The sequence below is a fragment of the Hippopotamus amphibius genome, chromosome 16, assembly GCF_030028045.1.
Source record: "Hippopotamus amphibius kiboko isolate mHipAmp2 chromosome 16, mHipAmp2.hap2, whole genome shotgun sequence".
NCBI classification, from domain to species: Eukaryota; Metazoa; Chordata; class Mammalia; order Artiodactyla; family Hippopotamidae; genus Hippopotamus; species Hippopotamus amphibius.
The window spans coordinates 593,983-621,810 of record NC_080201.1 but is presented as its reverse complement, the minus strand read 5'-3'; the positions used below and the strand labels follow the sequence as shown (position 1 = coordinate 621,810).

Sequence of the window (27,828 nt, the reverse complement as noted above, 5' to 3'; positions counted from 1 at the left end):
ATTTCAATTAGCCACTCTAAAAATCCAATGCAAAAAACAAAAACAAAACAAAACAAAACAAGCCACAGTTGTTTCAGTAAAAGATTCCTGTCTTCCACTTCATTTTACCAGCCTAAGTACAAATTCGGAGAAAAGCTTCTTAAGTCCTGCAGTTTCAAACTCCTTTTGTAACTCATCCAACGATGAATACTCTTTGACTTCAAATGCCAGAAACCTTTTGTGTTCTGTCTGTACTTTTGTTTCAAAGAGTACACTAATCATTTTCTCTCTGCATTTCTTTCCACTTGAGTCCACATCGACTTTGCAGGTTTTCTGAGGAATCAGGTACTCCCATGAACATCAGTCTTCCTGTCAGCCTTAAATCGGAAGCCCACTTCTCCACAGTTTTGACATATTTAGTCTTTGCTCTCATGTGATCTAAATGCAAAAGAGCCATCCACAATCCATCATCCACAGTCCTGCTTGCTGCAGAAGTGCACTTTTCACTGCCACCTCCAGGTTCCAGTCGCTTGAGGATGTGCCTGAGGTTTTGCTGAATCCAGAGAACCAGCTCATGAACCATAGGTTCCGACAAAAGGGTCTCTGCTTGCTCCAGTAACTTCTCTTTCACAATCTCACACTGGACCCGGGTCAGGTATTCGGAGTTAACCACAATACCAGGCAGACATGACGGGTAACTGACTGGTAAATGGAACACCAATTGTAAGGGTATATCACATCCATAAATCCTTCGGCTTTTGTGAGAATTCTGAACACAGTCCCATCTGTCTTTCATAAGTGTTCTTGGGCACTCGTTGACTGTTGGTCTGGCTCGACAAGCTGTGTTAAGATACAAAAATGAAAGCAGCAGGCTTTTGCTCTCTTCAGTCTTTGATCTGCTATATTCTAGTGACTTCATGAGGTCTCAGGCATTCCATTGCCGAGACCAGCTCGGCAACTCAAGGCGAGTGACAGGTACCGCAAGCTTAAAGAAAACACAGACACAGATTTAAGAGAAAGATGGGACCGGGGGACTCAAGACCTCTAGGATCAAGAGCTATGTTTAAGTCTTTAAGCCATTTTGAGTTTATTTTTGTGTGTGGTGTGAGGGTGTGTTTTAACTTCACTGATTTACATGCGGCTGTCCAACTTCCCCAGCACCACTTGCTGAAGAGACTGTCTTTTTCCCATTGTATATTCTTGCCTCTTTTGTCCCAGATTAATTGACTGTAGGTGTGTGGGTTTATTTCTGGGCTCTCTATTCTGTTTGCTTGATCCACATGCCTGCTTTTATGCCAACACCATGCTGTTTTGATTACTGTAGCTTTGTAGCATTGTCTGAAGTCAGCAGGGTGGGGAGAGTTATGCCTCCTGCTTTGTTTTTTTCCTTTGGGATTACCTTGGCAATTCTGGATCTTTTCTGGTTCCATATGAACTTTAGGAATTTCTTGTTCTAGTTCTGTGAAAAATGTCATAGGTAATTTGATGGGGATCACATTAAATCTGTAGGTTGCTTTGGATAGTGTGGCCAATTTAACAATATAATTCTTCCAATCCAAGAGCAGGGGCTATCTTTCCATTTCTTTGAATCATCTTCAATTTCTTTCATTAATGTGTTATAGTTCTTGGTGTATGTAAGTCTTTCACCTCCTTGGTCAGGTTTATTCCCTTGTATTTTATTTTGGGGGGTGCAATTTTAAAAGATATATATATTTTTTTACATTCCCTTTCTGATATTTCACTGTTGGTGTAAAGAAATGCAACTGATTTCTGTATGTTAATCTTGTATCCTAGTACCTTGCTGAATTCGTTTATCAGTTCTGGTAGTTTTTGTGTGGAGTCTTAAGGGTATTCTATATATACTATCATACCATCTGGATATAATGATAATTTACCTCTTCCTTTCCAATTTGAATACCTTTTATTTCTTTTCTTGTCTGATAGCTGTGGCTAGGACTTCCAATACTATGTTGAATAGAAGAGGTGAGAGTGGGCATCCTTGTCTTGTTCCATATTTTAGTGGGATGGCTTTCAGCTTTGTTGCTTTTCAGCCTTTTTTATTCTTATTTTTATACCATTGAGTATTATATTGGCGGTGAGTGGGACTTCTCTGGAGATCCAGTGGTTAAGACTCTGCACTTCCAAGGCAGGGGGTGTGGGTTCAATCCCTGGTCAGGGAACTAAGATCCCCATGCTGTGTGGTGCAGTAAAAAAAAATTAAGTCATCATGGAATGCAAGGGTTCTTCAATATATGCAAATCAATCAATGTGATACATCATATTAACAAATTGAAGGATAAAAACCACATGATCATCTCAATAGATGCAGAAAAAGCTTTTGACAAAATTCAGTACTCATTTATGACAAAAACTCTCCAGAAGGTGGGCATAGAGGGAAGCTACCTCAACATAATAAAGGCCATATATGACAAACCAACAGCAAACATCATTCTCAGTGGTGAAAAGCTGAAAGCATACCCTCTAAGATCAGGAACAAGACAAGGATGTCCACTCTCTCCACTACTATTCAACATAATTTGGAAGTCCTTGCCACAGCAATCAGAGAAGAAAAAGAAATAAAAGGAACCAAAATTGGAAAAGAAGAAGTAAAACTGTCACTGTTCGCAGATGACATGATACTATACATAGAAAATCCTAAAGATGCCACCAGAAAACTACTTGAGCTAATCAATGAATTTGGTAAAGTTGCAGGATACAAAATTAACACACAGAAATCTCTTGCCTTTCTATACACTAACAATGAAAGATCAGAAAGAGCAATTAAGGAAACAATCCCATTCACCATTGCAACAAAAAGAATAAAATACCTAAGAATAAACCTAACTAAGGAGATAAAAGACCTGTACTCAGAAAACTATATGACACTAATGAAAGAAATCAAAGACGACACAAACAGATGGAGGGATGTACCATATTCTTGGATTGGAAGAATCAACATTGTGAAAATGACTATACTACCAAAAGCAATCTACAGATTCAATGCAATCCCTATCAAATTACCAATGGCATTTTTTACAGAACTAGAACAAAAATCCTAAAATTTGAATGGAGACACAGAAGACCCCAAATAGCCAGAGCAATCTTGAGGGGAAAAAATGGAGCTGGAGGAATCAGACTCCCTGACTTCAGACTACACTACAAAGCTACAGTAATCGAGACAGTATGATACTGGCATAAAAACAGAAATATGGATTGATGGAACAGGATAGAAAGCCCAGAGATAAACTATGGTCAACTAATCTACGACAAAGGAGGCAAGGATATACAGTGGGGAAAAGACAGCCTCTTCAATAAGTGGTGCTAGGAAAACTAGACAGCTACATGTAAAGGAATGAAATTAGAACACTCCCTAACACCATACACAAAAATAAACTCAAAATGGATTAAAGACCTAAATGTCAGGCCAGACACTATAAAACTCCTGGAGAAAAACATAGGAAGAACACTCTTTGACATAAATCACAGCAAGATCTTTTAGACCCACCTCCTAGAGTAATGGAAATAAAAACAAAAATAAGTTAGTGGGACCTGATGAAACTTCTAAGGTCCTGCACAGCAAAGGAAACGATAAGCAAGATGAAAAGACAACCCTCAGAATGGGAGAAAATATTTGTAAATGAATCAACAGACAAAGGATTAATCTCCAAAATATATAAACAGTTCATGCAGCTCAATATCAAAAAAACAAACAACCCAATCCAAAAATGGGCAGAGGACCTAAATAGGCATTTCTCCAAAGAAGACGTATGGATGGCCAAGAGGCACATGAAAAGCTCCTCAACATCACTAATTAGTAGAGAAATGCAAATCAAAACTACAGTGAGGTATCACCTCACACCAGTGAGAATGGGCATCATCAGAAAATCTACAAACAATAAATGCTGGAGAGGGTGTGGAGAAAAGGGAATGCTCTTGCACTGTTGGTGGGAATATAAATTGATACAGCCACTATGGAGAACAGTACGGCGGTTCCTTGAAAAACTAAAAATAGAGTTACCATATCACCTAGCAATCCCACTGCTGGGCATATACCCTGAGAAAACCATAATTCAAAAAGAAACATGCACTCCAGTGTTCATTGCAGCACTGTTTACAATAGCCAGGTCATGGAAGCAACCTAAATATCCCTCAGCAGATGAATGGATAAAGAAGATGTGGTACATATATACAATGGAATATTACTCAGCTGTAAAAAATGAATGAAATTCGGACATTTGTGGAGACATGGATGGACCTAGAGATTGTCATACACAGTGAACTGAGTCAAAAAGAAAAACAAATGTCGTATATTAACACATATATGCAGAATATAGAAAAATGGTGCAAATCAACCAGTTTGCAAGGCAGAAATAGAGACACAGATGTAGAGAACAAACATATGGACGCCAAGTGGGGAAAGTGGGGAGGGATTTGGGGGGGACTGAATTGGGAGATTGGGATTGCCATATATATGTTATTAATAAGAAAAAAATCAAATTATACACTTTAAATGTATGCAGTTTATTGTATGTCAATTGTATGCCAATAAAAGTTCTTAAAGAAAAAAAAATCAGTTGAACATAAAAAAAGAAGTCATCATATGTTGGCTATGGGTTTGTCATGAATAGCTTTTATTATGTTGAGATATGTTCCTTCTTTACCCACTTTCATAAGAGATTTTTCATGATTGGTAAGAGTTTTTATCATGAATGGATATTGAGTTTTGTCCACTGCTTTTTCTGCATCTATTTAGATGATCATGTGCTTTTTGTCTTTTGTTTATGTGGTGTATCACATTGATTTCCGTATGTTGAACCATCCCTGTGAACTTGCGATTAATCCCACTTGGTCTTGGTATATGATCTTTGTTTATATGTTGCTGGATTTGCTTTGCTAATATTTTGTTGAGAAATTTTGCATCTGTATTCATCAGAGATATTGTCATGTAATTCTCTTTTTCAGTGGTATCTTCAGTTCTGGGATCAGGGTGATGGTGGCTTCATAGAATGTCTTTGGGAGTGTTCCTTCCTTTTCCATCTTTTTGGGGGAAGAGTTTGAGAAGGATTGGTATAAGTTCTTCTTCGTATGTTTGGTAGAAGTCACCTGGGAAGCCATCTGGTCCTTGACTTGTGTTTGTAGGGAGTTCTTTAAAATTATAGATTGTAGGGAATTTCCTGGCAGTCTAGTGGTTAGGACCCTGCACTTCCACTGCAGGGGGCATGGGTTCGATCCCTGGTCAGGGAACTAAAATCCCACATGCCACGTGGTGAGGCCAAACAATAAATTAATTAATTAAAATAAAATTACAGATTCTGTTTCATTTTTAGTGGTTGGTCTGTTCAAATTATCTGTTTCTTCTTGATTCAGTTTTGGTGGGCTGTAAGTTTCTAGAAACTTGTCCACTTCTGCATTGTTGAATTTGTTGGCATATAATTGTTCATGGTATTCCCGTATGGTTTTTTGTATTTCTGCAGTATTGGTTGTTATGTTTCCTTTTTCCTTTTTTATTTTGTTTGTTTGGGTTCTCTCTCTTTTCTTTTTGGTGAGCCTGGCCAGAGGTTTATCAATCTTATTTATCCTTTCCAAGAACCATCTTTTTGTTTTATTGAGTTTTATTTATTGTTTTATTTTTTTTCTAAATCTATTTTATTAACTTCCTCTCTGATCTTTATTATTTTCTTCCTTCTGCTGAATTTAGGTGTGTTTGTTCTCCTTTTTGTAATTCTTTTAAGTGGTAGGTTAGGTTGTTTGAGTTTTTCTTGTTTTTTGAGGAAGAGCTGTATTGCTATGAACTTTCCTCTAAGAACTGCTTTGGCTGCATCCCATAGATTTTGTATGGTTGTGTTTTCATTGTCATTTGTCTCAAGGTACTTTTTAATTTCCTCTTTGATTTCCTCATTGATCCGTTGGTTTTTTAGTAGCATGTTGTTTAGTCTCCATATAATCTGTTTTTTTTTCCCTAGAAATTCACCAGTTTCTTTTTTTTTGTGGTTTATTTATTTATTTTAGGCTGCATTGGGTCTTTGTGGCTGCAGGCAGGCTTTCTCTAGTTGCAGTGAGCAGGGGCTACTCTTTGTTGTGGTGCATGGGCTTCTCAGTGTGGTGGCTTCTCTTGTTGTGGAGCACAGGCTCTTGGTGCACAGGCTTCAGGAGTTGTGGAATGTGGGCTTAGTAGTTGTGGCCCGCAGGCCTTAGAGCACAGGCTCAGTAGTTGTGGCGCATGGGCGTAGTTGCTCTGCAGCATGTGGGATCTTCCCAGACCAGGGATGGAACTTGTGTCCCCTGCATTGGCAGGTGGATTCTTAACCACTGCACCACCAGGGAAGTCTAACGGGTTTTCTTTATATCTTTTATTTCTTTTTATGAGATGTCCTATTTTTAACGTTTGAAGAAAGTGATTGCTTCTTGAGAGTATTTGCATAATAAACATCATATTTGTCAGCTAATTCCAATATCTTTGCCATTTTGGCACTGATATCTGTTGGTTGTCTTTTCCTATGTGAATTGAATTTTTGTAGTTTTCATATGCTGGAGAATTTTTAAATTGTATCCCAAATGTGTGAGCTCCTGGGTCTTGTTTAAAAACTGTGGAGATAGGTACTTATGTTTTATTAGGCAGCCACCTGGATAGAGTCAAGCTGTAAGTTCCAACCTGCCTCTGTGGGCTGTAGTTCAGAGCCTTTGTGGTTTCCTTCTGCCCTGTCCCAGGCTTGCACAGTGTCGTGGCAGTCTGTGATCTGGGTGTGCATGGTCTCTCTGTTCTTGGAGTTTGTAGAGTGCAGATTAGAAACCGATCCATGCATGTGTGGGTGGGGCTGAGCCCTGGAGTGAAAAAGACGTCTTCTGGGGTCACTTTCCTGAGCTGCTCTCTATCCAGCATCTCCTGGTGCTTTCTGCCCCCCTCCCCCACCCCCATTGGATCCTCTGGGCAGAATCTTGAACCTCTAGTTACTCTGCTCTGCTGTGAACTGTATGTAGGCCAATATCCAGGCCCATGTAGTGGGAGGACAGAGAAAGAAAAAAGCAATGGGAGTTGGCCCCACCCTCTTGGTCTCAGAGCTACCCTGAGCAGAGAAAGTTTTCCTTCTTTAGAATATTGACCCTCCTGGGACTTCCACTGGCGCACTGGTTAAGAATCCGCCTGCCAATGCAGGGGACACAGGTTCGAGCCCTGGTCCAGGAAGATCCCCCATGCCATGGAGCAACTAAGCCCGTGCACCACAACTACTGAGCCTGCACTCTAGAGCTTGAGAGCCACAACTATTGAGCCTGCGTGCTGCAACTACTGAAGCCCACGTGCTTAGAGCCCGTGCTCTGCAACAAGAGAAGCCACCACACTGAGAAGCCTGCACAGCAGCTGTGAAGACCAACACAGCCAATAAATAAATAAATAAATTTATGTAAAAAAAATGAAAGAATGTTGACTCTCTGCCTGCCCTCACCCCATGCCAGCTGCTGCAGAATTGCCTGGACCTTGGACACGAGAGGATGGAGGGAAAGGAACAGAGGGATTCCCATGCTCACTTCAAGCACTAGGAACCCCCTTTTCACTCCTCCAGCCAAAGTGAGAGTTTTCTCCTGCCTCTTGCATCTCTGTCTGTGCCACTTACTGCCTTGTGGATTTCAGGCTGTATTCAGTTCAGGCTGGATGACACTGGAAGAAGAGATGGTTGTAAGCTCAGTGCTGGGTGATCAGTGCTTCAGATTCTGGTGTCTCCAGTTCCACATGCTATTTACTTCTCCATCCTTGACTGGCTGTGCTGCCATCCTGCTCAGATTCAGTGCTGTATTCAGCAGGAGGCAAGGGTCAAGTGTGTCTGCTCCATCTCGCCTGGAACTCAAGCCCTCTGTTCATGGTGCTGGCCCCATGGACGTCCTCCAGCCCAGATCCTGCTCTGGCTGCCTTAGCTGAGGGGTCTCACTTGGCACCCCTCTCACTGAGGTGGGGTGCTAAGTAATGTGGTACATTAGCTCAATTTTTTTCTATCAAATTACCTCCAAGTATTTTCTAATTTCCCTTATAACTTCTTCTATGAGTATTTATGAGAGTGACATCTAATTTCCACATAGTTTTTGAATTTTCCAAATTCCCTCCTGTTACTGATTTCTGATTTTATTCCATTGCAGCTGGAGAACATACTTTACATTGGGTTGGCTAAAAAGATGTTACAGGAGAACCTGAACGAATTTTTTGCCCAATATTATCTCTGTCCCCTTAAATTTACTGAACCTCGAGTTATGCCCTAACATATGGCCTCTCCTGGAAAATACTCCATGTGCACTTGAGAAGAGTGCATGCTTTGCTGTTGTGGGTGTTCTGTAGATGTCTAGTTGGTTTCTGCTGTTGAGTCTTCTGTTTCCTTGTTAATCTTCTGCCTACTTATTCCATCCATTGTGAAAAATGAGAGAAACAAGTCTCCAGCTATGATTGCTGTCGGCCTAGTGCTCCTGTCTAGTGTGCCAGTTTTTGTTGAGTCTCTTGTGGGTGGCATATATAGTTGGGTCATAATCTTTTAAAAATCAATTCTGTCAATCTCTGCCTTTTAATTGGAGAGTTTAATTCATGTACACTTAAAGTAATTAACGAGGAGATGTCTGACATTTTGCTGCTTTTGTGTGTTGTCTGTTTTCTTTGTCAGTTTCTCCATCACTATCTTCTTTTTTTTTGAGATTTTCTAGTATTGCATATAAATTCCCATTCCTTTTAATATATGTTAAAAGATAATTGGTGTGGGGCTTACAATTAACATTATAACTAAAATAACCTAGTTTAAATGAACAGTAAGGGAATTTCAGTACTCTCCAAAAACTTTGTTCCAACATACCTGTCTCCTTCCTACCTTTGTGCTGCAAATCACATACAAATTACATCTTTATACACTGTAAATGCATCAACAGTTTTATAATTATTGCTTTATGTGGTTGTCTTTTTTTTTTTTTTTTTTTTTCTTAATTGCTCCGCAGCATGTGGGATCCTTCTGGAGCAGGGCTCAAACCTGTGTCCCCTGCATTGGCAGGCAGATTCCCAGCCACTGCGCCACGTAGGAAGTCCCTATGTGGTTGTCTTTTAAGTAAAACAGAAGAGTTTAAAACAAAAATGCATTTATACTGTCTTTTATGTTTATAGTTCTCTTTGGCAATGTTTTTTACTTCTTTATGTGAATTCAAGTTATTATTTAGCAATTTTCTTTTGAGCCTGAGGGGCTCTTTGTAGTATTTCTTAAAGGGCAGATATGCTAACAATAAGTTCTGTTTTTGTTTATCTGGGAATATCCTACTTTCTCCTTCAGTTTTGAAGGATAGTTTCACCAGATATAGAATTCTTGGTTGACAGTCTTTCAGCACCTTGAAGATGTCATCCCACTGCCTTCTGGCCTCCATGGTTTCTGATAAGAAGTCAACTGTTAATCCTACTGAGGATCCATCCTGTGGGCTGAACTGATTTCTCCTGCCACTTTCAAGATTCTCTCTCTCTTTTTTTCTTTTTTTTTCTTTTTTGCTTTTGACAGTAAGATTCTGATGCATCTAAATGTAGATCTCTTTGAGTTTATCCTCCCGGTAGTTTATTGAGCTTCTTGGAGATAGATTAATATTTTTCATTAAATTTGGGTAACTTTTGTCCATTATGTCTCCAGATATTCTTTCTGCCCCATTCTCTCCCTCCATCTAGGATCCCCACTATGCATAAGTTGGTACACTTGATAGCAACCAACAGGCCTCTGAGGCTTTTTTCATTTTTTAAAATAAATTTATTTATTTATTTATTTATTTATTTATTTATGGCTGCATTGGGTCTTCACTGCTGCATGCAGGCTTTCTCTAGTTGTGGTGAGCGGGGGCTACTCTTTGTTGTGGTGCGTGGGCTTCTCATTGCAGTTGGCTTCTCTTGTGGAGCGTGGGCTCTAGGCACGTGGGCTTCAGTAGTTGCAGCATGAGGGCTCAGTAGTTGTGGCTCACGGGCTTAGTTGCTCCATGGCATGTGGGATCTCACCAGACCACAGCTCAAACCCATGTCCCCTGCATTGGCAGGTGGATTCTTAACCACTGCGCCACCAGGGAAGTCCTTTTGTTCATTTTTATTGTCTTTTTCTTTCTTTTCCTCAAATTAGACCATCTGAATTGACCTATCTCCAAATTTGCTGATTCTTTCTTCTACCAACCTGAATTCAGCTTTTGTACTTTTCAATTATGGAATTTCCCCTTGGGTCTTTAAAATTTTTTGTTCTTTCTCTTTATTGGTATCCTCTGTTTGGTAAGATACCATCCTCTTAACTGTCATATTCTTTAGATGTGATTTCCTTTAGTTATTTGAACATAACTTATAAAGGCTGATTTTGTCTGTCTAATGCATTAGGGTTCTCCAAGGAAACAATCATTAGAAGACATACAGATGGATAAATAGGTAGATTTTTAGGAATTGGTTTCCGTGATTGTGGAGGCTGGTGGGTCCAAAATCCACAGGTTAGGCCGGCAGGCTGAAAACCCAGGGAGGAGTGGATGCTGCATTGAGTCTTAAAGCAGTCTTCTGGCAGAATTCCCTCCTTGCTGGGGGACATCAGTCATTTTCTATTAAGGCCTTCAAATGACTGGATGCGGCCTTAATGTGATCTCTATAATGTGGAGGATAATCTGCTTTACTCAGCATCTCATGATTTATTTTTATTTTTTAATTTTTTTTTGGCGCACAGGCTTAGCTGCTCCGCGGCATGTGGGATCTTCCTGGAGCAGGGATCGAACCCGTGTCCTCTGCATTGGCAGGTGGATTCTTAACCACTGCGCCACCTAGGAAGCCCCTCAGCATCTCATGATTTAAATGTTAACCACATCTAAAAAATACCCTCACAGAAACATCTAGAGCAATATTTGACTAAATTTCTGGGTACTGTGGCCTAGCCACACTGACAGAATTAACCATCTTTCTTCTCCTTTCTCTCTTTCTTTCTAGGACTCCCTTTAAGCATTATTGGTACCTTGATCATACCCTGCAGGCCTCTGAAACGGATCGTTTTCCTTCCTTTTTTTCCCCTGGTTCCTCAGGTGTGATAATCTCAATGAACCTGTCTTCAAGTTTGTTGATCCTTCTGCCCACTCAGACTCATTTAATGTACTTTCAGCCACAGAATTTCCATTCTCTTTTTAAAGTAATTTTTCTCTTTACTGGTCGTCTCTGTTTGGTGAGAACCATTCTGTCATTTTAATCCCTTAGACATAACTTCTGTTAGTTCTGTGAACGTGATTTATGAAAGCTGACTTTATTCATCTAGCACATGAAACATCTGGGCCTGCTCACTACTCAAAGGCAGTATCTATTCGTTGCTTTTTAGCAGTGTTCCCAGTTTACGGGTCATACTTTGTTTCTTTGTGTGTCTCCTAATTTTCTGTTCAAAAGTAGACATTTTATTTTTTTCTTTCTTCTTTTCTTTCTTTTTTTTTGGGGGGGAGGGGGCCATGCTGCGTGGATGTGGGATCTTCGTTCTCTGACCTGGTGATCGGGCCTGTGCTCCCTGCAGTGGAAACATGGAGTCTTAACCACTAGACCACCGGGGAAGTCCCCAAAGTAGACATTTTAAATAATGTGTTGACTCAATAAGTCAGTTTCCTGCTCCCCAGGCTTTTGGTGGTGGTGGTGGTGGTGCTCTTGCTGCTGTGTTGAGTGACTTTCCTGAACGACTTCTGTGAAGTCTGAGTTCCCAGTTTTGTGTGGTCGTGAAGTCTCTGTGCTCTTAGCTTGTTGCCCAGCGGATGCTTAGACAGAGATTTCCTTAAAAGTCTTATTAATCCAGGGAGGGGGCGGGGGGTGAAGGGGACGCTGAGATGAAGCGAGAGAGTAGCACAGACATATATATAGTACCAACTGTAAAACAGATAGCCAGTGGGCAGTTGTATAACAAAGGGAGTTCAACTCGAGGATGGAGGATGCCTTGGAGGACTGGGACGGGGAGGGTGGGGGGGACGTGAGGGAGGGTGGGGGGGGAGTTGAGGGAGGGAGGGAATATGGGGATATGTGTATGAAGACAGATGATTGAACTTGGTGTACCCCCCCCCCCCAAAAAAAAAAGCCTTATGAATCCAGTAAGTTGTCTACCCTTTACCCGAAGGCTCTTCAGTATCCCAGCAGATTACAGCTCTGCCTTGGCCTTCACTTCCTGCTACCACAAGGCTTCAAGGTCAGCAAAAAGTGAGAAAATTGGATAGTCTCAGTTATTTCCTGCACATGCACACAGACCTGCACATGTGCATGGCCTTCTGTGTCCCCAGGAGTATGTCAGAGCGTTTGAGTATTCATGGGCATTTTATTCCCCAGATCTTCCCTTTTCCCCCCATTTTATGTATGTATGTATATATGTAGGTATTTTTATTGACGTATAGTTGATTTACAGTGTTGTGTTAATAACTGCTGTACAGAAGTGTTTCAGTTATACACATACATGAGTATATATGTACACATGCATTCTATTTTTATGTATTCTTTTCCATTATGGTTTATCATAGGATATTGAATGTATTTGTGCTGTACAATAGGACCTTGCTGTTTATCCATTCCATATATAAAAGCTTACATCTACTCATCCCAACCTCCCACTCCATCCGTCCTCAAACCCCCCTCCTCCTTGGCAACCACCAGTCTGTTCTCTCTGTTCATGAGTCTGTTTCATAGATAAGTTCATTTGTGTCATATTTTAGATTCTATGTATCAGTGATGTCATATGGTGTTTGTCTTTCTGTCTGACTGAGTTCACTTAGTATGATCATCTCTAGTTCCATCCATGTTGCTGCAAATGGCATTATTTTGTTCTTTCTTTATGGCTGAGTAGTACTCCATTGTATATATGTACCACATCTTCTTTATTTATCTGTTGTTCCCATGTCTTGGCTATTGTGAGTAGAGCTGCTATGAACATAGGGGTGCAGGTATCTTTTTGAATTATAGTTTTGTCTGGGTATATGCCCAGGAGTGCGGTTGCTGGATCCTATGGTAATTCTATTTTTAGTTTTGTGAGGAACCTCCATACTGTTCTCCATAGTGGCTGCACCAACTTACATTCCCACCAACAGTGTAGGAGGGTTCCCTTTTATCCACACCCTCTCCAGCATTTGTTATTGTAGACTTTTTGATGGTGGCCATTCTGACTGGTGTGAGGTGGTATCTCACTGTAGTTTTGATTTGCATTTCTCTAATAATTAGCAGTGTTGAGCATCTTTTTCACGTGCCTATTGGCCATCTGTATTTCTTCTTCAGAGAAATATCTATTTAGGTCTTCTGACTATTTTTGCGATTGGGTGGTTTGCGTTTTTTTGTGGTTAAGTTGTATGAGCTGTTTGTATATTTTGGAAATTAAGTCCTTGTTGGTTGCATCATTTGTAAATACTTCCCTCATTCTGTAGGTTGTCTTTTTATTTTGTTTACGGTTTCCTTTGCTGTGCAAAAACTTGTAAGTTTGTTTAGGTCTCATTTGTTTATTTTTGTTTTTATTTCTTATTGCCCTGAGAGATTGACCTAAGAAACCATTGGTACAGTTTATGTCAGAGAATGTTTTGCCTATGGTCTCTTCTAGGAGTTTTATGGTGTCATGTTTTATGTTTAAGTCTTTAAGCCATTTTGAGTTTATTTTTGTGTGTGGTGTGAGGGTGTGTTTTAACTTCACTGATTTACATGCGGCTGTCCAACTTTCCCAGCACCACTTGCTGAAGAGACTGTCTCTTTCCCATTGTATATTCTTGCCTCCTTTGTCCCAGACTAATTGACTGTAGGTGTGTGGGTTTATTTCTGAGCTCTCTATTCTGTTCGCTTGATCCACATGCCTGCTTTTGTGCCAACACCACGCTATTTTGATTACTGTAGCTTTGTAGCATTGTCTGAAGTCGGCAGGGTGGGGAGAGGTATGCCTCCTGCTTTGTTTTTTTTCCTTTGGGATTACCTTGGCAATTCTGGATCTTTTCTGGTTCCATATGAACTTTAGGAATTTCTTGTTCTAGTTCTGTGAAAAATGTCAGAGGTAGTTTGATGGGGATCACATTAAATCTGTAGGTTGCTTTGGATAGTGTGGCCAATTTAACAATATAATTCTTCCAATCCAAGAGCAGGGGCTATCTTTCCATTTCTTTGAATCATCTTCAATTTCTTTCATTAATGTGTTATAGTTCTTGGTGTATATAAGTCTTTCACCTCCTTGGTCAGGTTTATTCCTAAGTATTTTATTTTGGGGGTGCAATTTGAAAAGGTATTGTTGGACTTCCCTTGTGGTCTAGTGGTTAAGACTCCATGCTTCCATTGCAGGGGGCACAGGTTTAATCCCTTGTAGGGGAACTAAGATCCCACCTGCTATGCGGTGTGACCAAAAGAAAAATAAGTATTGTTAAGTTAAATTCTCTTTCTGATATTGCATTGTTGGTGTGAAGAAATGCAAGCCATTTCTGTATGTTAATCTTGTATCTTGTTACCTTGATGAATTCATTTCTCAGTTCCAGTAATTTTTGCATGGAGTCTTTAGGTTTTCTATATATAGTATCATATCATCTGCATGTAATGACAGTTTTACCTCTTCCCTCCCAATTTGGATACATTTTATTTCTTTTTCTTGTCTGATTGCTGTGGCTAGGACTTCCAGTCCTGTGTTAAGTAGACAAGGTGAGATTGGGTATCCTTATTTTGTTCCAGATTTTAGTGGGAGGGCTTTCAGCTTTTCACCATTGAGTATTATGTTGGCTGTGGGTTTGTCATAAATACCTTTTATTATGTTGAGATATGATCCTTCTACACCCACTTTAGTAAGAGTTTTTATCATGAATGGATGTTGAATTTTAAGTGCTTTTTCTGCATCTGTTGAGATGATCACGTGCTTTTTGTCTTTTCTTTTGTTTATGTGGTGCATCACATTGATTTCCGTATATTGAAGCATCTTTGTGAACTTGTGATGAATTCCAGTTGGTTTTTTTTTTAATATAAATTTACTTATTTTATTGGCTGTGTTGGGTCTTCATTGCTGCACACGGGCTTTCTCGAGTTGCTGCGAGTGGGGGCTACTCTTCCTTGTGGTACGCGGGCTTCTCATTGTGGTGGCCTCTCGTTGCAGAGCATGGGCTCAAGGCACGTGGGCTTCAGTAGTTGCGGCACATGGGCTCAATAGTAGCAGCTCATGGGCTCTAGTGCGCAGGCTCAATAGTTGTGGCACACAGGCTTAGTTGCTCCGCGGCATGTAGTATCTTCCTGGGGCAGGGATCGAACCCATGTCCCCTGCATTGGCAGGCGGATTCTTACCCACTGTGCCACCTAGGAAGTTCCCAATTGGTCTTGGTGTATGATCATTTTTATGTGTTGTTGGATTTGGTTTGCTGATACTTTGTTGAGAATTTTTGCATCTATATTTATCAGAGATAATGGCCTGTAATTTTCTTTTTTGGCGGTGTCTTTGTCTGGTTTTGGTATCAGGCTGATGGTGGCTTCACAGCATGACTTTGGGAGTGTTCCCTCCTCTTCTTTTTTTTTTTTTTTTTTTGAAGAAGTTTGAGAAGGACTGGTATAAGTTCTTCTTTGTATGTTTGGTAGCATTCACCTGTGAAGCCATCTGGTCCTGGGCTCGTGTTTGTAGGGACTTTTTTTTTTTTAATTACAGATTCTATTTCACTTCTAGTGATCGGTCTGTTCAAATTATCTGCTTCAATTCAGTTTTGGTGAGCTGTATGTTTCTAGAAACTTGTTCATTTCTTCTAGGTTTTCGAATTTGTTGGCATATAATTGTTCATTCTTTTTCTTTTTTTTCTTATTGTATTTCTGCTATATCAGTTGTTATGTTTCCTTTTTCTTTTCTTACTTTGTTTATTTGGGTTCTCTCTCTTTTCTTTTTGGTGAGCCTGGGCAGAGGTTTGTCAGTCTTATTTATCCTTTCAAAGAACCAGCTTTTGGTTTTATTGATTTTTTTCTGTTTTTTTAAATCTCTATCTTATTTCTTTGCTCTCTGATCTTTATTATTTCATTCCTTCTGCTGAATTTAGATTTTGCTTGTTCTTTTTCTAATTCTTTTAAGTGGTAGGTTAGGTTGCTTCTTTGAAATTTTCTTGTTTTTTGAGTAAGGCCTGTATTGCTAGGAACTTCCCTATAAGACTGCTTTTGCTGCATCCCATAGCATTTGTATAGTTGTCTTTTCTTTCCTTCTTTCTTTTTTTCTTTTTCTTTTTTTAAATTATGTACGGTTTTATTTTTTTTCAAGGTATTTTTAAATTTCCTCTTTGATTTCATCATTGACCCATCGGTTTTTTAGTAGCATGTTATTGGGTTTTTTTCCTTTTTTCTTTTTTTTTCTTTCCTTTTTTCTGATTTCTTTTTTCTTTTTCCTTTTTTCCTGATGTCTGATCTTATTTGGTACTCTTAGAACATCTCATTTTTGGCTGGACTTGGAGGTAGAAGCTCTCCGAGAAGACAGCCTCTATCTCTGGGCAGTGTGTTCCTGGCGTTTTTCTTTGGCCTCCTTCATTCTCTTGGCCAAGAGTTTAGCATATTTTTCCTTATTTTTCCTAGTTTGCTGTTTCTTCAGAGCAATACACTGACATTGGTGTTGTAGAACACACGGAGTAAAAAGACACCAAATCTTGGGTGCTTTGGTACTAGGTTTGTTACCTTCTTTGTTTAGGAACTTTCTCCCACCATACCAGCAGACATCTTCTTTAGAGAGACTGAAAAGTTTGCAGGTTCTGCTAGTTCTTTTGGGTCCTAGGCAATGAGGCCCAGTAGTATCAGTGAGTCCAGGAATATTTTTCTCCCCCCTTTTTTAACAAAGACCAAATTGAGGACACTCAGATTGGCACCCACAGTGCAGCTCCATAGCGATTTGCGATTTCTTTCTCCAGTCCTCCTTGGTCTGTAACAGGAATACCCCTTACTCAATAGCAGGCAGACTTAGCCATGGGTCAAGGCCCTGCTTTATGGGGAAGCCTTGTTTGTGGTTTCCACCACCGATTTGGACCATGTAACCCTTTCAGTCTTCACCCAGAGTGTCAGCAGCAACTTCTGTGGCCACACGCTTCTCATAAAAGGTACGAACTTTTCATTCATCATCCACTTCAATGAGTTTCCAGCAGCCTGTGGCCAGGAAAGAGATGTTCTGATTCACCCTGAAGTGGCCGACCTCCTCCAAGGCACCATGAAAAAGACCTCTTATTTCTCTTTCTGTGGTTAATTTCTAGCTTCATGCTCTTGTGGTCAGAAAAGATGCTTGAGATAATCTCGATACTCTTAAATTTGCTGGGGCTTGTTTTGTGCCCTAGTGTGTGGCCAGTCCTAGAGAATGTTCCGTCTACACTTGAAAAGCATGTGTATTCTGGATTTTTTTGGATGTAATGTCCTGAAAATATCAATTAAGTCTAACTGTTCTACTGTATCATTTAGGATCTCTGTTGCTCTATTGATTTTCTGTCCAGAGGCCATCTCCATTGACATGAGTGGGGTGTTAAAGTCTCCTAGTATTATCATATTCCTGTCAGTTTCTCCCTTTATGTCTGTTAGTGTTTTATGTGTTTGGGTGCCCCTGTATTAGGGTCATATATGTTGACAAGTGTAAAATTCTCTTCTTGTGTTGATCCTTTCATCATTAGATAGTGTCGTTATCTTTCCTTATGGCCTCTGTTTTAAAGTCTGTTTTGTCTGGTATGAGTGTTGTGACCACCACTTTCTCGTCATTTCTGTTTCCATGAAATATCTTTCCCATCTCCCCCTCACTTTCAGCCTACCTGTATCCTTTGTCCTGAAGTGGATCTCCTGTAGGCAGCAGGATGTCGATAGACATTTAAGGTAATTATTGACAACTTTTTTCTCCTTTTGTGGTTTGATGGTTCCCTCTCTCTCCCCTGTGCTGTGCTGCTTGTGGGATCTTAGTTCCCCAGCCAGGGATTGAACCCAGACCCTCGGCAGTGAGAGCACAGTCCTAACCACTGCACCACCAGCGTATTCCCTGATGATTTGATTTTGTATTATACTTATGTTCTCCTTTTGTTGGTTTTTCTGAATCCATTGTATGTTTTTGACTTGTGGTTACTGTTTTTCAGGTATGTTAACCCCTTCCTATATCTACTTGCCTCAGACTGGCAGTCATACAGGCTCAAACATTCTAGGGGGAAAAATCCCTACATTTCCTTACTCTCCTCCTCACATTTGACGAGTCTGACGTCCTCTTTAGCATCTCCGTGTTCAGCCTTTTGCTGTGCATTGCAGTTACCATCGCTTTCACAGAGATATTTTGATGTTTTAAAAATCTGTGTACTGGCTTATTTAGGTGGTTTATTTTCCAGTTGTGATTTTTCTCTTTCCTATAGATTCTTACTTCTTTTCAATTTACAGATGACCTTTCAGTATTTCTTTTAGGATAGGTTTAGTATTGCTGTATTCTTTTAGTTTTTGTTTGAGAAATGCTCTCTCTCCTTTACTCTAAGTGATACTCTTTCTGGGTAGAGTGTCCTAGGTTGCAGATCCTTCCCATTCAGGACTTTCAGTGTATCTTGCCTCTCCCTTCTGGCCTGCAACCTTTCTGTAGAGAAATCAGCTGATAGCTTATAGGGGTTCCCTTGTCATTAACTCCTTGTTTTTCTCATGCTGCCTTTAGAATCCTCTCTAACCTTTGCTGGTTTTATTATCACATGTCTTGGTGCAGGACTGTTTTGGTTCATCTTGGTTGGGACCCTCTGTGCCTCAGGTACCTGGATGTCTGTTTCCTTCTTTAGGTTTGGGACGTTTTCAGCCATAATTTCTTCAGACACATTTTTGATCCCCTTTTCCCTCCCTTCTCCCTCTGGGGTCCCAGTCACATGTAGACGGGCACCCTTTGTGTTCTCCCACAGCTCGCTCATGCTGCTTTCATTGTATTTTTCACGTGGCTTTCTGTCTGCTGTTCTGATTGGGTCTTTTCCATTATTCTGCCTTCACTTATCCACTCTTCTGCATTATTCCTTCTGCTGTTCATTGCCTTTAGCTCAGCTTTCATTTCTGCAAGTGAGTTTTCTAATTTTTCTTGGTTCCTGTTTACGGTCTGTTTCTTTTTTACGGTACTCGGTGTTGCTGCTGGTAGCTGTTCCTAACTCCTGCAGTATTTGCATCACCTCCTCTCCTTTTTCACCATCTCCTTTTCTTCAGTGTCTCTTAGACTGAAGAGGTCTGCTTTATCGTTTCTTTCAGCAGAATTCTCATTGTGCGTTAACTGGGAGCTGTTCCTCTGCCTCTTCATTTTACCTATAATTTTCTCACTGAGTTTAGGAGAAACAGTGATCTGGTGTGGTCTTGGAGGGCTGTTTATGTGTGAGGTTGTCCCGTTGTAGCGGGTGTGGGTAATACTTGGCGCGAGGGCTGTGTCCAGCGAGGATGCCTCTCGGCTCTCTCCTCAGCACGTGCTGGTGGTTGCCCCCTGGGCAGGGGTGTGCAGGTGCGGCGCTGGTGGCCTGTCCTGGGGTTCTCAGTGGTGGTGGCAGCTTCGTTGCACTCCTGGAGGATGCGATGGGAACAAAGGCAGCTTGTGACCACCCTTAGAATCTGCGAGGGTGGCAGTGGTGGCTCGCGACCCTTGCCCTGGAGCCAGTGCATGTGGTGTCCTGCCCTCTGCAGTCACACGCAGAGGGGAAAAGGCTACGACTGCAGGCCCTGCCCTCTCGCACACACACCCCCCCGCCCCAAACAGTGGTGCCCGGCCTCTAAGGCACGGGCCTCTAGCCCTCCACGTCCATGCTGTTGTGGTTGTGCCAGATTCCAGCCTTACCCCGCTGGCTGTTTCCACACAGTCACCCCAAGTTCTCTCCCCAGGTCTGATCTCTGAAACTTGAATTCCAGCATCCGTCCTCCCCCTGCCTGGTGACCACCATTGTATTTTCTCTCTGATTTTGACGCCTCAGAGTACCGCACATAAGTGGAATTGTACAGTGTTTGTCTTAGTCCATTTAGCACGACGTCCTTAAGGTTCATCCGTGCTGTAGCATCTGTCAGTACCTCATTCCTTTTAAAGGCTGAAAAAATGCCAGTGTCTGTTTACACCGCCTTTTCCTTGCCCATTCGTTGGTCAGTGGAGAGCTGGGCTTGTTTCACGTTTTAGCCGTTGTGAGTGGTGCTGCAGTGTACGTGGCAGCACAAGTGTGTCCTGGAGACCCTGCCTTCAGTTCCTCTGGGTGTGTACCCAGAGGCGGGACTGCCGGGCCACGTGGGGATTATACATCTTAACGACCCTCCAGTGTTTCCGTGTCACCCCCCCCCCCCCGCAGGGGAGGAGGGGCCCAGCATCTCCGCGTCCTCAGCGGCGCCTGCTGTGCTCCCTCGTTGATGTCAGCAGCCGTCCCAGCGGGTGTTGGGGGCGTCTCGTCGTGGGTCTCGTGTGCATTTCCCCAGGGATCAGTCACGTTGAGCCATTTGTTCATGTGCTTGTTGCCCACTTGTCTCTTTGGAGAGAGAACTGTTCGAGTCCTTTGCCCATTTTTCAATTGAGTTGTTTGTTTTTTTGTGGTTGAGTTTGACAGGTTCTGTGTATATCCTGGATGTTAATCCCTTCTTGTTCTCTGGGCCCACACCTGCACAGGCACGCAGACGAGAGCACCTGTGCCGTTTGTCTCGTGGCAGGAAGTCACACGCAGAGCTAGGAAAGGGACACTGTGCTGTCACAGTGTTGTGGCATGCGTGCACCAGAGCACAGGGTCACCTCCAGACTCGCTTGCTGCTGCAGGACTGAAGCTGAGTGTGTGCTCCAATTGCGGCATCTCCACAGGGTGGCCTGAAGTTGCTGACGGCAGGACGTGCCAGGCGAGCAGCTGCAGCCTGATTCACGCTGTTCAGAAGGACGCTGAGCAGTGGAGCCTCTGCCCCGGCCACAGGGTCACTCAAGGTGGGACTTGCCGGGGGGACTCACACAAAGGGGAATGCAGAGTCCGGGGCTGGGGGTTGGGGGGGCATCTCCCAGGTAGAAACTGAGAGCCTGGGCTGGGCCCAGCAGCCCAGAAAGAGGAAACCACCTCCAGCTGGCCTGGGGTGAGGTCCGGGCTGCTATACGGGCACTGCTGGTGGCACGGAGCTGGCCTCTCACTCCCGAGTGGGGTCGTGTCTGCAGCTCCTGTCCTACTGGGTTAGCACACGGCAGGGACCGAGGTGCCCAAGGACACCGGCAAGGACCAGGGCCCCCCAAGACCCCCTGCCTGGCCCTGCAGCCTTCACCCCTCGCCGTCCAGCTTGAGCCAGCTGTTGGACAGGAATGTGGATGCGGCAGGTGGGGGGGGGGGCCTCTGCTCAGAAGAGCTGGGCTCAAACCTCTGACTCCTGACACATGAGCTGGTTCACAGGCAGGACACACTAACTCTAACCTCTACGCGGCAGCCCCGCGGGGAGTCGGGAGACAGTGGTCCCTCCACAGCCGTGCTGTCCAGGGGACCTGCTGCCCCAGGGCGCGCCTCGCCTGTCTCCTCCCCGGTCTGATGGGCCCTGGGGTCAGAGCCTCCAGGTGACCTCTGCCGTCCCAGCCAGCACCTTCAGTCGTGAGCGGAGGACAGCCCCTTGGATCCCAGGAAGGGAAGGAAAGGAGGGGAAAGTATAATTTGTTTCAACATTAAAAGCTAATCATTTGGTAGGAAAAAGGTTGAAGACATTGGGATTTCCAGGGATGGACCCCTCACCTCATAGCCATGTCTGCCCTCCTGCGGGGGGCCTGTCGTGTACAAAGAGCATTTAATTAATTTATTTATTTCTTTACACATAACTGAAGTGATGTTACAGTACATAAGTTATTTACAACTGTGCAGTAATGTGTTGCAAAATAAATTATCTAGAAGGCAGCAAAAGTACATTGTGAACGTGTATAAAACTGTACAGCGTTTACGGGTACACTTTTTATATGATTATTGGCTCTGTAGTGTTTCAAGTTATGTTCTCAGAAAGAGAAACAAAATGCCCAAGATTAAAGGAAAAAATATACAAACCACGTGGATTTGACTCCATTAAAAACACAACTGAGAGTCCTGCCTCTGTGTCCCTGTGAGGTGGGCGGGCGGGCGGCGCAGCCAGGCCCTCGCCCGGCCCAGCATCCCAGCCCCCGTCTGAGGCCAGCGCCAAGGGCAGCTTCCTGGCGACAGGACGGCAGCCGGCCCAGTGCTCTCCCCGCCCTCCGACCCAGAGGCCGCCATCGGTGAGGGGTGGACGCCTTAATTTTATTCTCTCTCATTGATCAGAAATGGAACAAGGAATTTAAAAACCACCCTCCGTCCTGCAGCTCCTGAGGTGCCTGTGCAGCCGCTGCGCCCGCGCCCCCGGCTCCTCGTCCTCCTGCAGCAGCTGGTGTGAGAGAGCCGCGTGCCAGGGGCCCAGCGCGGGTTTCTGTCTGGGTGTCTCCTCCCACCGCCCGGACGCGGCGGCAGACGTGGGGGCTCGCCTGTGTCGCGGGCGGCCGTCCCAGCGCGTCAGGCCGGCAGGAGCACGAAGTCGTCGTTGACGTCGACCATGGGCACGTAGAAGGACGGCACCTCGTTCACACACAGGGACTTGTGCCCGGCGGGGTCCAGCTCCTGCACCTTCAGCTGCCACTCCATCCTCTGCACGGCGTTGAGGGCGGCGGCCTCGTGCTGCTGCCGCATCAGGAGACACGTCTACGCGGGAAACGCAGCAGGTGAGGCGAGGCAAGACCCCGGCCGCCCCCCGCGCCCACTCCCCCTGCTGTGGCGCCTCCTGGGAAATCGGGGCAGGGACCCATTGAAGCTCTGGCCTCGGGATGGCCTCTCGCATCCGGGTCTCATTCTGCCTGGTGAGTGGCCTTGCTGACCGGACGGGGGTCTGTCCGTCCCTGCTCTCTGCCCCCACCCCTGGGGGTTCCACCACAGCCTCTAATCGGGATTCATAATAGCGTTGCTTTTGTGTTTCCATTTTCACAGTTATTTACGGCTGATGATATTGGCTTCATTTACATTCACAGTAGAAATTATTCCTGTTAGAAACGTCCTTAGTTTTTAAAAAAGGTTATCCAGGATTTAGTATTAATAATGTTCATGTGTTTACTATTAGTGGGTACTAAGTAAGGTGGGGAGTTGCACGATTAAAGGCTGTGCTGCACGCTGCATGTTAGGAAGGTGGAACGCTGAGACTGAAATAATGATGGTCCCGGGGGGACCAGGATGGGTCCTCATGATGGTCCCGGGGGGACCAAGATGGGTCCTACGCGGAAGCGGCACGTATGGACCCACGGGGGGGGGGGGGACCGTTTTGGGGACAAGGCGGGAGGTAGAAGCACAGCGGGCGCAAGACCAGACGTGAGATGAACAGAGTTAACAATGTGACAGTGACTTTGCAAGACCATCTTATTTCTCTTTGATGAGCACGTGAACACTTAGGGCAGGATATCACAGGCTCTCATTGGCTCTAAAAAGACGTCCGTTTAAAAACAAGCCCACGTGCTCCAGCTGCGTCTGCAGCCAGCCTGGGCCGCCCGTCCTCCTTAGGGAGACTTCAGCAAAAAGCACGACATCCTTTACAGCGTGACGTGGCGTCTCCACCTCTGCAAGCTCCCGGGACCGGTGGGCCTCTGGGTGTCCACTGCACTCAACTGTTGTGTGTATCTGTTTTCAGTGACTGATTTGAAAGTGTTAGGCTAAGACCCCGTGCAACATGACTGCACGTCTGTTTACACACAACACTGCCAAGTGAGACGCGTCCCCCGGCTGCGGGAACTGCGGGGCGGCAGCCCGTCTTCTGGACGGGACCTCGTGCACCCTGTGCTCCAAGACCAGTGGCCGCGCGCAGGGAGCACCGTTTCACGGAGGCGTGGCCGTTTTGGGCCTCTGCACTCTGTGCACGTCACCACTTCCTTTTTCCATCCATCTTTTTTCTTATTAGTTTGTAAATTCTTGGCACATTAAGGAAGTTAGACTCACGTGGTCTTTTTAACGTACCGAGTCTGATTTTACTTTGGTCAGAGACTATTTCTCTCTTTATAGGAAAGTTTCCTGTGCGGCCCCCTTCAGGCCGGCCGGTGCTGGGAGGAGTGGAGTGACTGTGGGACCCCCGCACCGTCACCATCCCCTGGAGCTCATCAGAAACGCTGCCTGGGCCCTGCCTCAGCTGGGCCTGAACACCCTGCAGGCTGGTTCCTCTCTGCTCTGGCCTCCTGACCACCCCTCTGGGTGCCGCGCCGGGGGCGGGGGCCACTGAGGTGAGGGGCTGGGGAGGCCAGCAGCCCAGCATGGGAGCCTGGGTCACGCCCGCATCCGCTCCACGCTCGGCAGGCCCTGCTTTGTGGGGCTTCCCGGGTGGTGCCGGCTTCTGGGTGTTAATTCTGTAACGGGCACGTTCACTGCCGGTACGCTTTCAAGGGTGACCCCGGGGCAACCCTCGCGCTTGCAGACGAGGACTTGCTTCTTACTTGCTAATCTCTCTCTATCTCCCCCCCGGCCTCTGCCCGCTGCACTGGTCAGCACAGCCAGGGCAGGGGTGATGGGTGGATGCTGTGACCTTTGAGGAGGGCTCAAGGTGGGGTCCCACAGAGGTCTGACCGCCAGCTGGTGACAGGAGCTGCTCCCCGCACACCTGGACAGGAGGGAAGACACTCTAAGAGGAAACATGGGGGCGGGGAGGCCCGGCGCCTCACTGCCAGCTGGGCTCGGAGCGCGTCTGCAGCTGCCGCCCCCGCCCGGAGGAGCCCCGGCCCGCGCGCCGCTCACCTTCATGCGGTCGTACTTGTCGTCCACGTCCTGCAGCCAGGAGATGAACTGGCGGGCGTTGAAGCGGTCCCGCACGGACTTGTTCTCATCGCCCTGCGGGGACAGCGAAGCGGGTGTGGGTGCCCGGAGGGGCGGCCCGCCCAGCGTGTGGAGAACACCCCCCTTGGAGTGCAGGTTCCAGAACCCAGACAGCGTTCCGGGTCGCGGGCCGACCAGCAGGACCCTCCCTGCCCTCCAGCTCTCCTCGTAGGCCAGGGGGTCGCGGCCCAACACCGGTGACCAGGACCCCCCCAACCCCCCAGTGCCCTAAGGCTGCCGCCGTCTCCTTGGGAGGCTGCAGGGCAGGCTGCTGAGGGCATCTCTAGTTTCTTTGTGAAGACTGTGAGTCTTCCTTTGAAAAGGATGTTTGGGAGGCCCGAGGTGGCCGAGGGCCGCCCGTGGTGGGCTGTGGTTTGCAGGCAGGACTGCCTCGGGAGCAGGCGTCCCCACAGGCCGCTGCAGCTGGGTGTGCGGGCCTCCCAGGTGTCAGGGCGGCCGCTGTGCCGAGGGGACCGCGAGAAATCCTCTCTTGCCCCAGCCACGTGCAGCCACCGCCTGGGGGAGCCCCGGCCCCACAGCAAAGGGCCACAAGGGGAGCAGGCCACAGCCCGAGGCTCCACTCTCCTTGACGTTCAGAGGAAACCCAGCAAACCCCTTAAGGTGAGCAGATTCTTTTTTGTTTTAGATGCGAAAAGCAAAACTTCAACCCAGTCCCTAAAATAATCATTATAGTTTGTGGATAAATGTTGTTGCTTGTCACTACTCGTAGCACGTTAAACGTGGAAACTTTTAAAGATGTACCCTTAAGGGTTACATGTAAGTGAAACTCTTTAATGTACTAATAAAAGAATCAATTTATAACCACTGAACCACCATACGTCACCACGTGGCCAACCCAGGAATGCTACTCTGATACCCAGGGGTCCACGTGATCTGCCCGTGGGCCTGGAGGTTGCGAGGGGGAGTCTGTCAGGGACGGAACTTGGCACCAAGGCCTGAACAGCGCCAGGGGCAGCAGGCAGGCCCAGAATGACGCCCTCTGGCCTGTTTTCAGAGTCGCGGTGGCTGCCAGGGAGGAGAGACCAGGGAGAACGGGAGTCAGCTTGCTCTCTGCCCGCGCTGGATCTCCCACGTGTCCACGGACGGGTGGGGCCCTTAGGGGCACGGGTGCCACAGGGGCAGAGGTCGGCTGGGGAAGGGTGTGACCTCATGGGAAGAACGGAGCCCTGGGGGTGGGAGGGAGGTGGGCTGCAGCACTGGAGTGGACAGGCAGGGCCCCCCTGGAGGACAGACGCGGCCCCGGGCCCCGCCCCAGACTAGCGGGACCCTCGTGCAGGCCTCTAAGCCCTGGTGCGGCGGCTCTGGCTTTGGCTGTTGTGCGTCTGAGTCACACGAGTTTCCGGGGAAGCTTTCCGTAGAGGCCCAGCCCGTGGCACCGGTGCTGCTCCAGGCCGACCCGCCAGCGGGCACCCACCTGGCTCTCCAGCGGCATGTTGTACACCTCCGAGTCCAGCAGCATGGTGCAGGCGCTGAAGGGCACCGCCTGGTTCGCGATGGTCCTCGCTGCCCGGCAGTGCACGCGCAGGATCTCCTGCTCGCAGGAGACGATCAGCTTCTCCTGGAGGAGAGGGGCTGGTGAGCTGAGACCCGCCCGGGCCGGGCGCCCTGGGCCCGCGGCCCCCACTCACCCGCTCGATGCTGTGCTGCAGGCGCAGCTTCCCCCGCACGGCCTCCTGCTGCTTGAACAGCTCCTTCAGGGGCTCCGCCAGGGAGGGAGGGGGTGCGATCTGTGGTCGGGGGAGACGGGGGTCAGCCAGGGCCGGGAGCCGGGCCGGGAGCCGCCCCGGCCACCCCCGTGCAGAAGTCGCCCCAGAGACCACCGTCCCACAAAGGTGCAGACCTGCCAAGGGACGCCCGGCCGCAGCTGGGCCCGGGTCCTCGAGAGCAGGTGCGCAGAGCCCCCAGCAAGGGAGCCGCACGTGGCTGTGAGGGACGCCAAGGACAGAGGGTGTCTGTACTGCTGCCCTCTCGACGCCAAGAGGGGACGGAGGAGGCGCAGGGTGTTCTCTGCTCACTGCAGACTTCATGCACCCTCACACACCGAGTAACCGTGAGACCCACTGGGGCACAGCTGCCCAGAGGCGACACCAATAGGACACCTGGGCCCACCCGTCTTTTCAGGGGGTCAGTAAGGGAGAAGGCTCGCCAGGTCACTTTGGAAGAAACACTGTGAAGCCAGAGACCTGAGGAGCCCCCCAGATGCCAGAGGCCATCCGTGAACCCGGGAGAAGCAGCTGGGCTTCTGAAACGCATGGGGAATGTCACGTGTCACAACAGCACCAGATGGGCTGGAGCCTTGCGTGGGGCCAGGAAGTGACAGCGTGTTGAGGAAGGACGGGTGCGCCGAGGAGCCCCTGGTGGCCGAGGCCAAGGTGGGCGCCGTGGCTCCGTGTGGCACAACCGCGGGCAGGAGGGGGCTGCAGCCCGCGGCACAGCGGCTGCCGCAGAGGAGGCCCTCTCAGTGCCGACGCGAGGCCCACGCTCGAGGTACGTGCTCTTCAAACTTTTCAGTCTAAATTAGCTCAAAATATGAAATGAAAACACCCAGCAGGGTCTCCTTGGCCTCATGCCTGCCCACCACACCCGCCTGCCCTCTCGGGGTGCAGGGCACCATCCTCCCCGATTCCTGGGCGCCTGCGGTGGTCTCTATGCGGGGGTCTTGCCTGGGGCTGCTGTGGGTGAGGTCACCTCCGTTTCACCCTCCCTGGCTCCAGAGGGCATGGGCACGAGGCCTTGGCCTCGTGCCCTCGCCCAGCAGCCCGGGCCTGGCTCCCTCTAGAAAGGGCTGAGCCGGGGAGATGCACAGCCTGCTGCGGGGGTGAGCTCAGGCGGTGAGGGCCCGGGGCGGGGCAGGGTCGCAGCCTTCTCTCTCGTTTCCAAATGTCCTACGGTGCCGTTTGGTTTCAGTAACTAAAATTTGCGCAAAAAGTCTCACGGAACAGGGATCCCAGGTCAGGTCTGCCTGAATCTAGTGCCTTGGGCTCCCCACTCAGGGCCGCTGGAGCCCCGCTTCCTTCCTGAGAACAGGCGGGCACAGGCCAAGGTCTGACAGCAGGACCCGCGTGTGTGACCTGGCCTCACACAGGGTGGCCC

At 46.6% G+C, this 27,828-nt stretch overlaps 1 protein-coding gene and 2 pseudogenes across 17 annotated transcripts in view; all 3 read right to left on the bottom strand.

Moving 5' to 3' along the window:
* Window positions 1-119: 119 nt before the first annotated feature.
* On the bottom strand, window positions 120-9,360 carry LOC130838938 (RWD domain-containing protein 3-like; annotated as a pseudogene).
* Window positions 9,361-14,949: 5,589 nt separating this feature from the next.
* On the bottom strand, window positions 14,950-17,759 carry LOC130838937 (40S ribosomal protein S6-like; annotated as a pseudogene).
* Window positions 17,760-21,651: 3,892 nt separating this feature from the next.
* ANKRD11 (ankyrin repeat domain containing 11) overlaps window positions 21,652-27,828 on the bottom strand; it is a 153,846-nt gene continuing 147,669 nt past the window's right edge. For 16 of the 17 annotated variants that reach the window (XM_057711377.1, XM_057711389.1, XM_057711374.1 and 13 more), the window contains 4 exons: window positions 26,364-26,462; window positions 26,150-26,293; window positions 24,637-24,729; window positions 21,652-22,572 (listed from right to left, as the gene is read on the bottom strand). In XM_057711377.1, the coding sequence (XP_057567360.1) occupies window positions 22,387-22,572; window positions 24,637-24,729; window positions 26,150-26,293; window positions 26,364-26,462 (522 nt within the window). In that variant the 3' untranslated portion in view covers window positions 21,652-22,386. Of the gene's footprint in view, window positions 22,573-24,338; window positions 24,503-24,636; window positions 24,730-26,149; window positions 26,294-26,363; window positions 26,463-27,828 lie in introns of all 17 variants that reach the window. The other variant, XM_057711387.1, reaches the window with a different exon arrangement.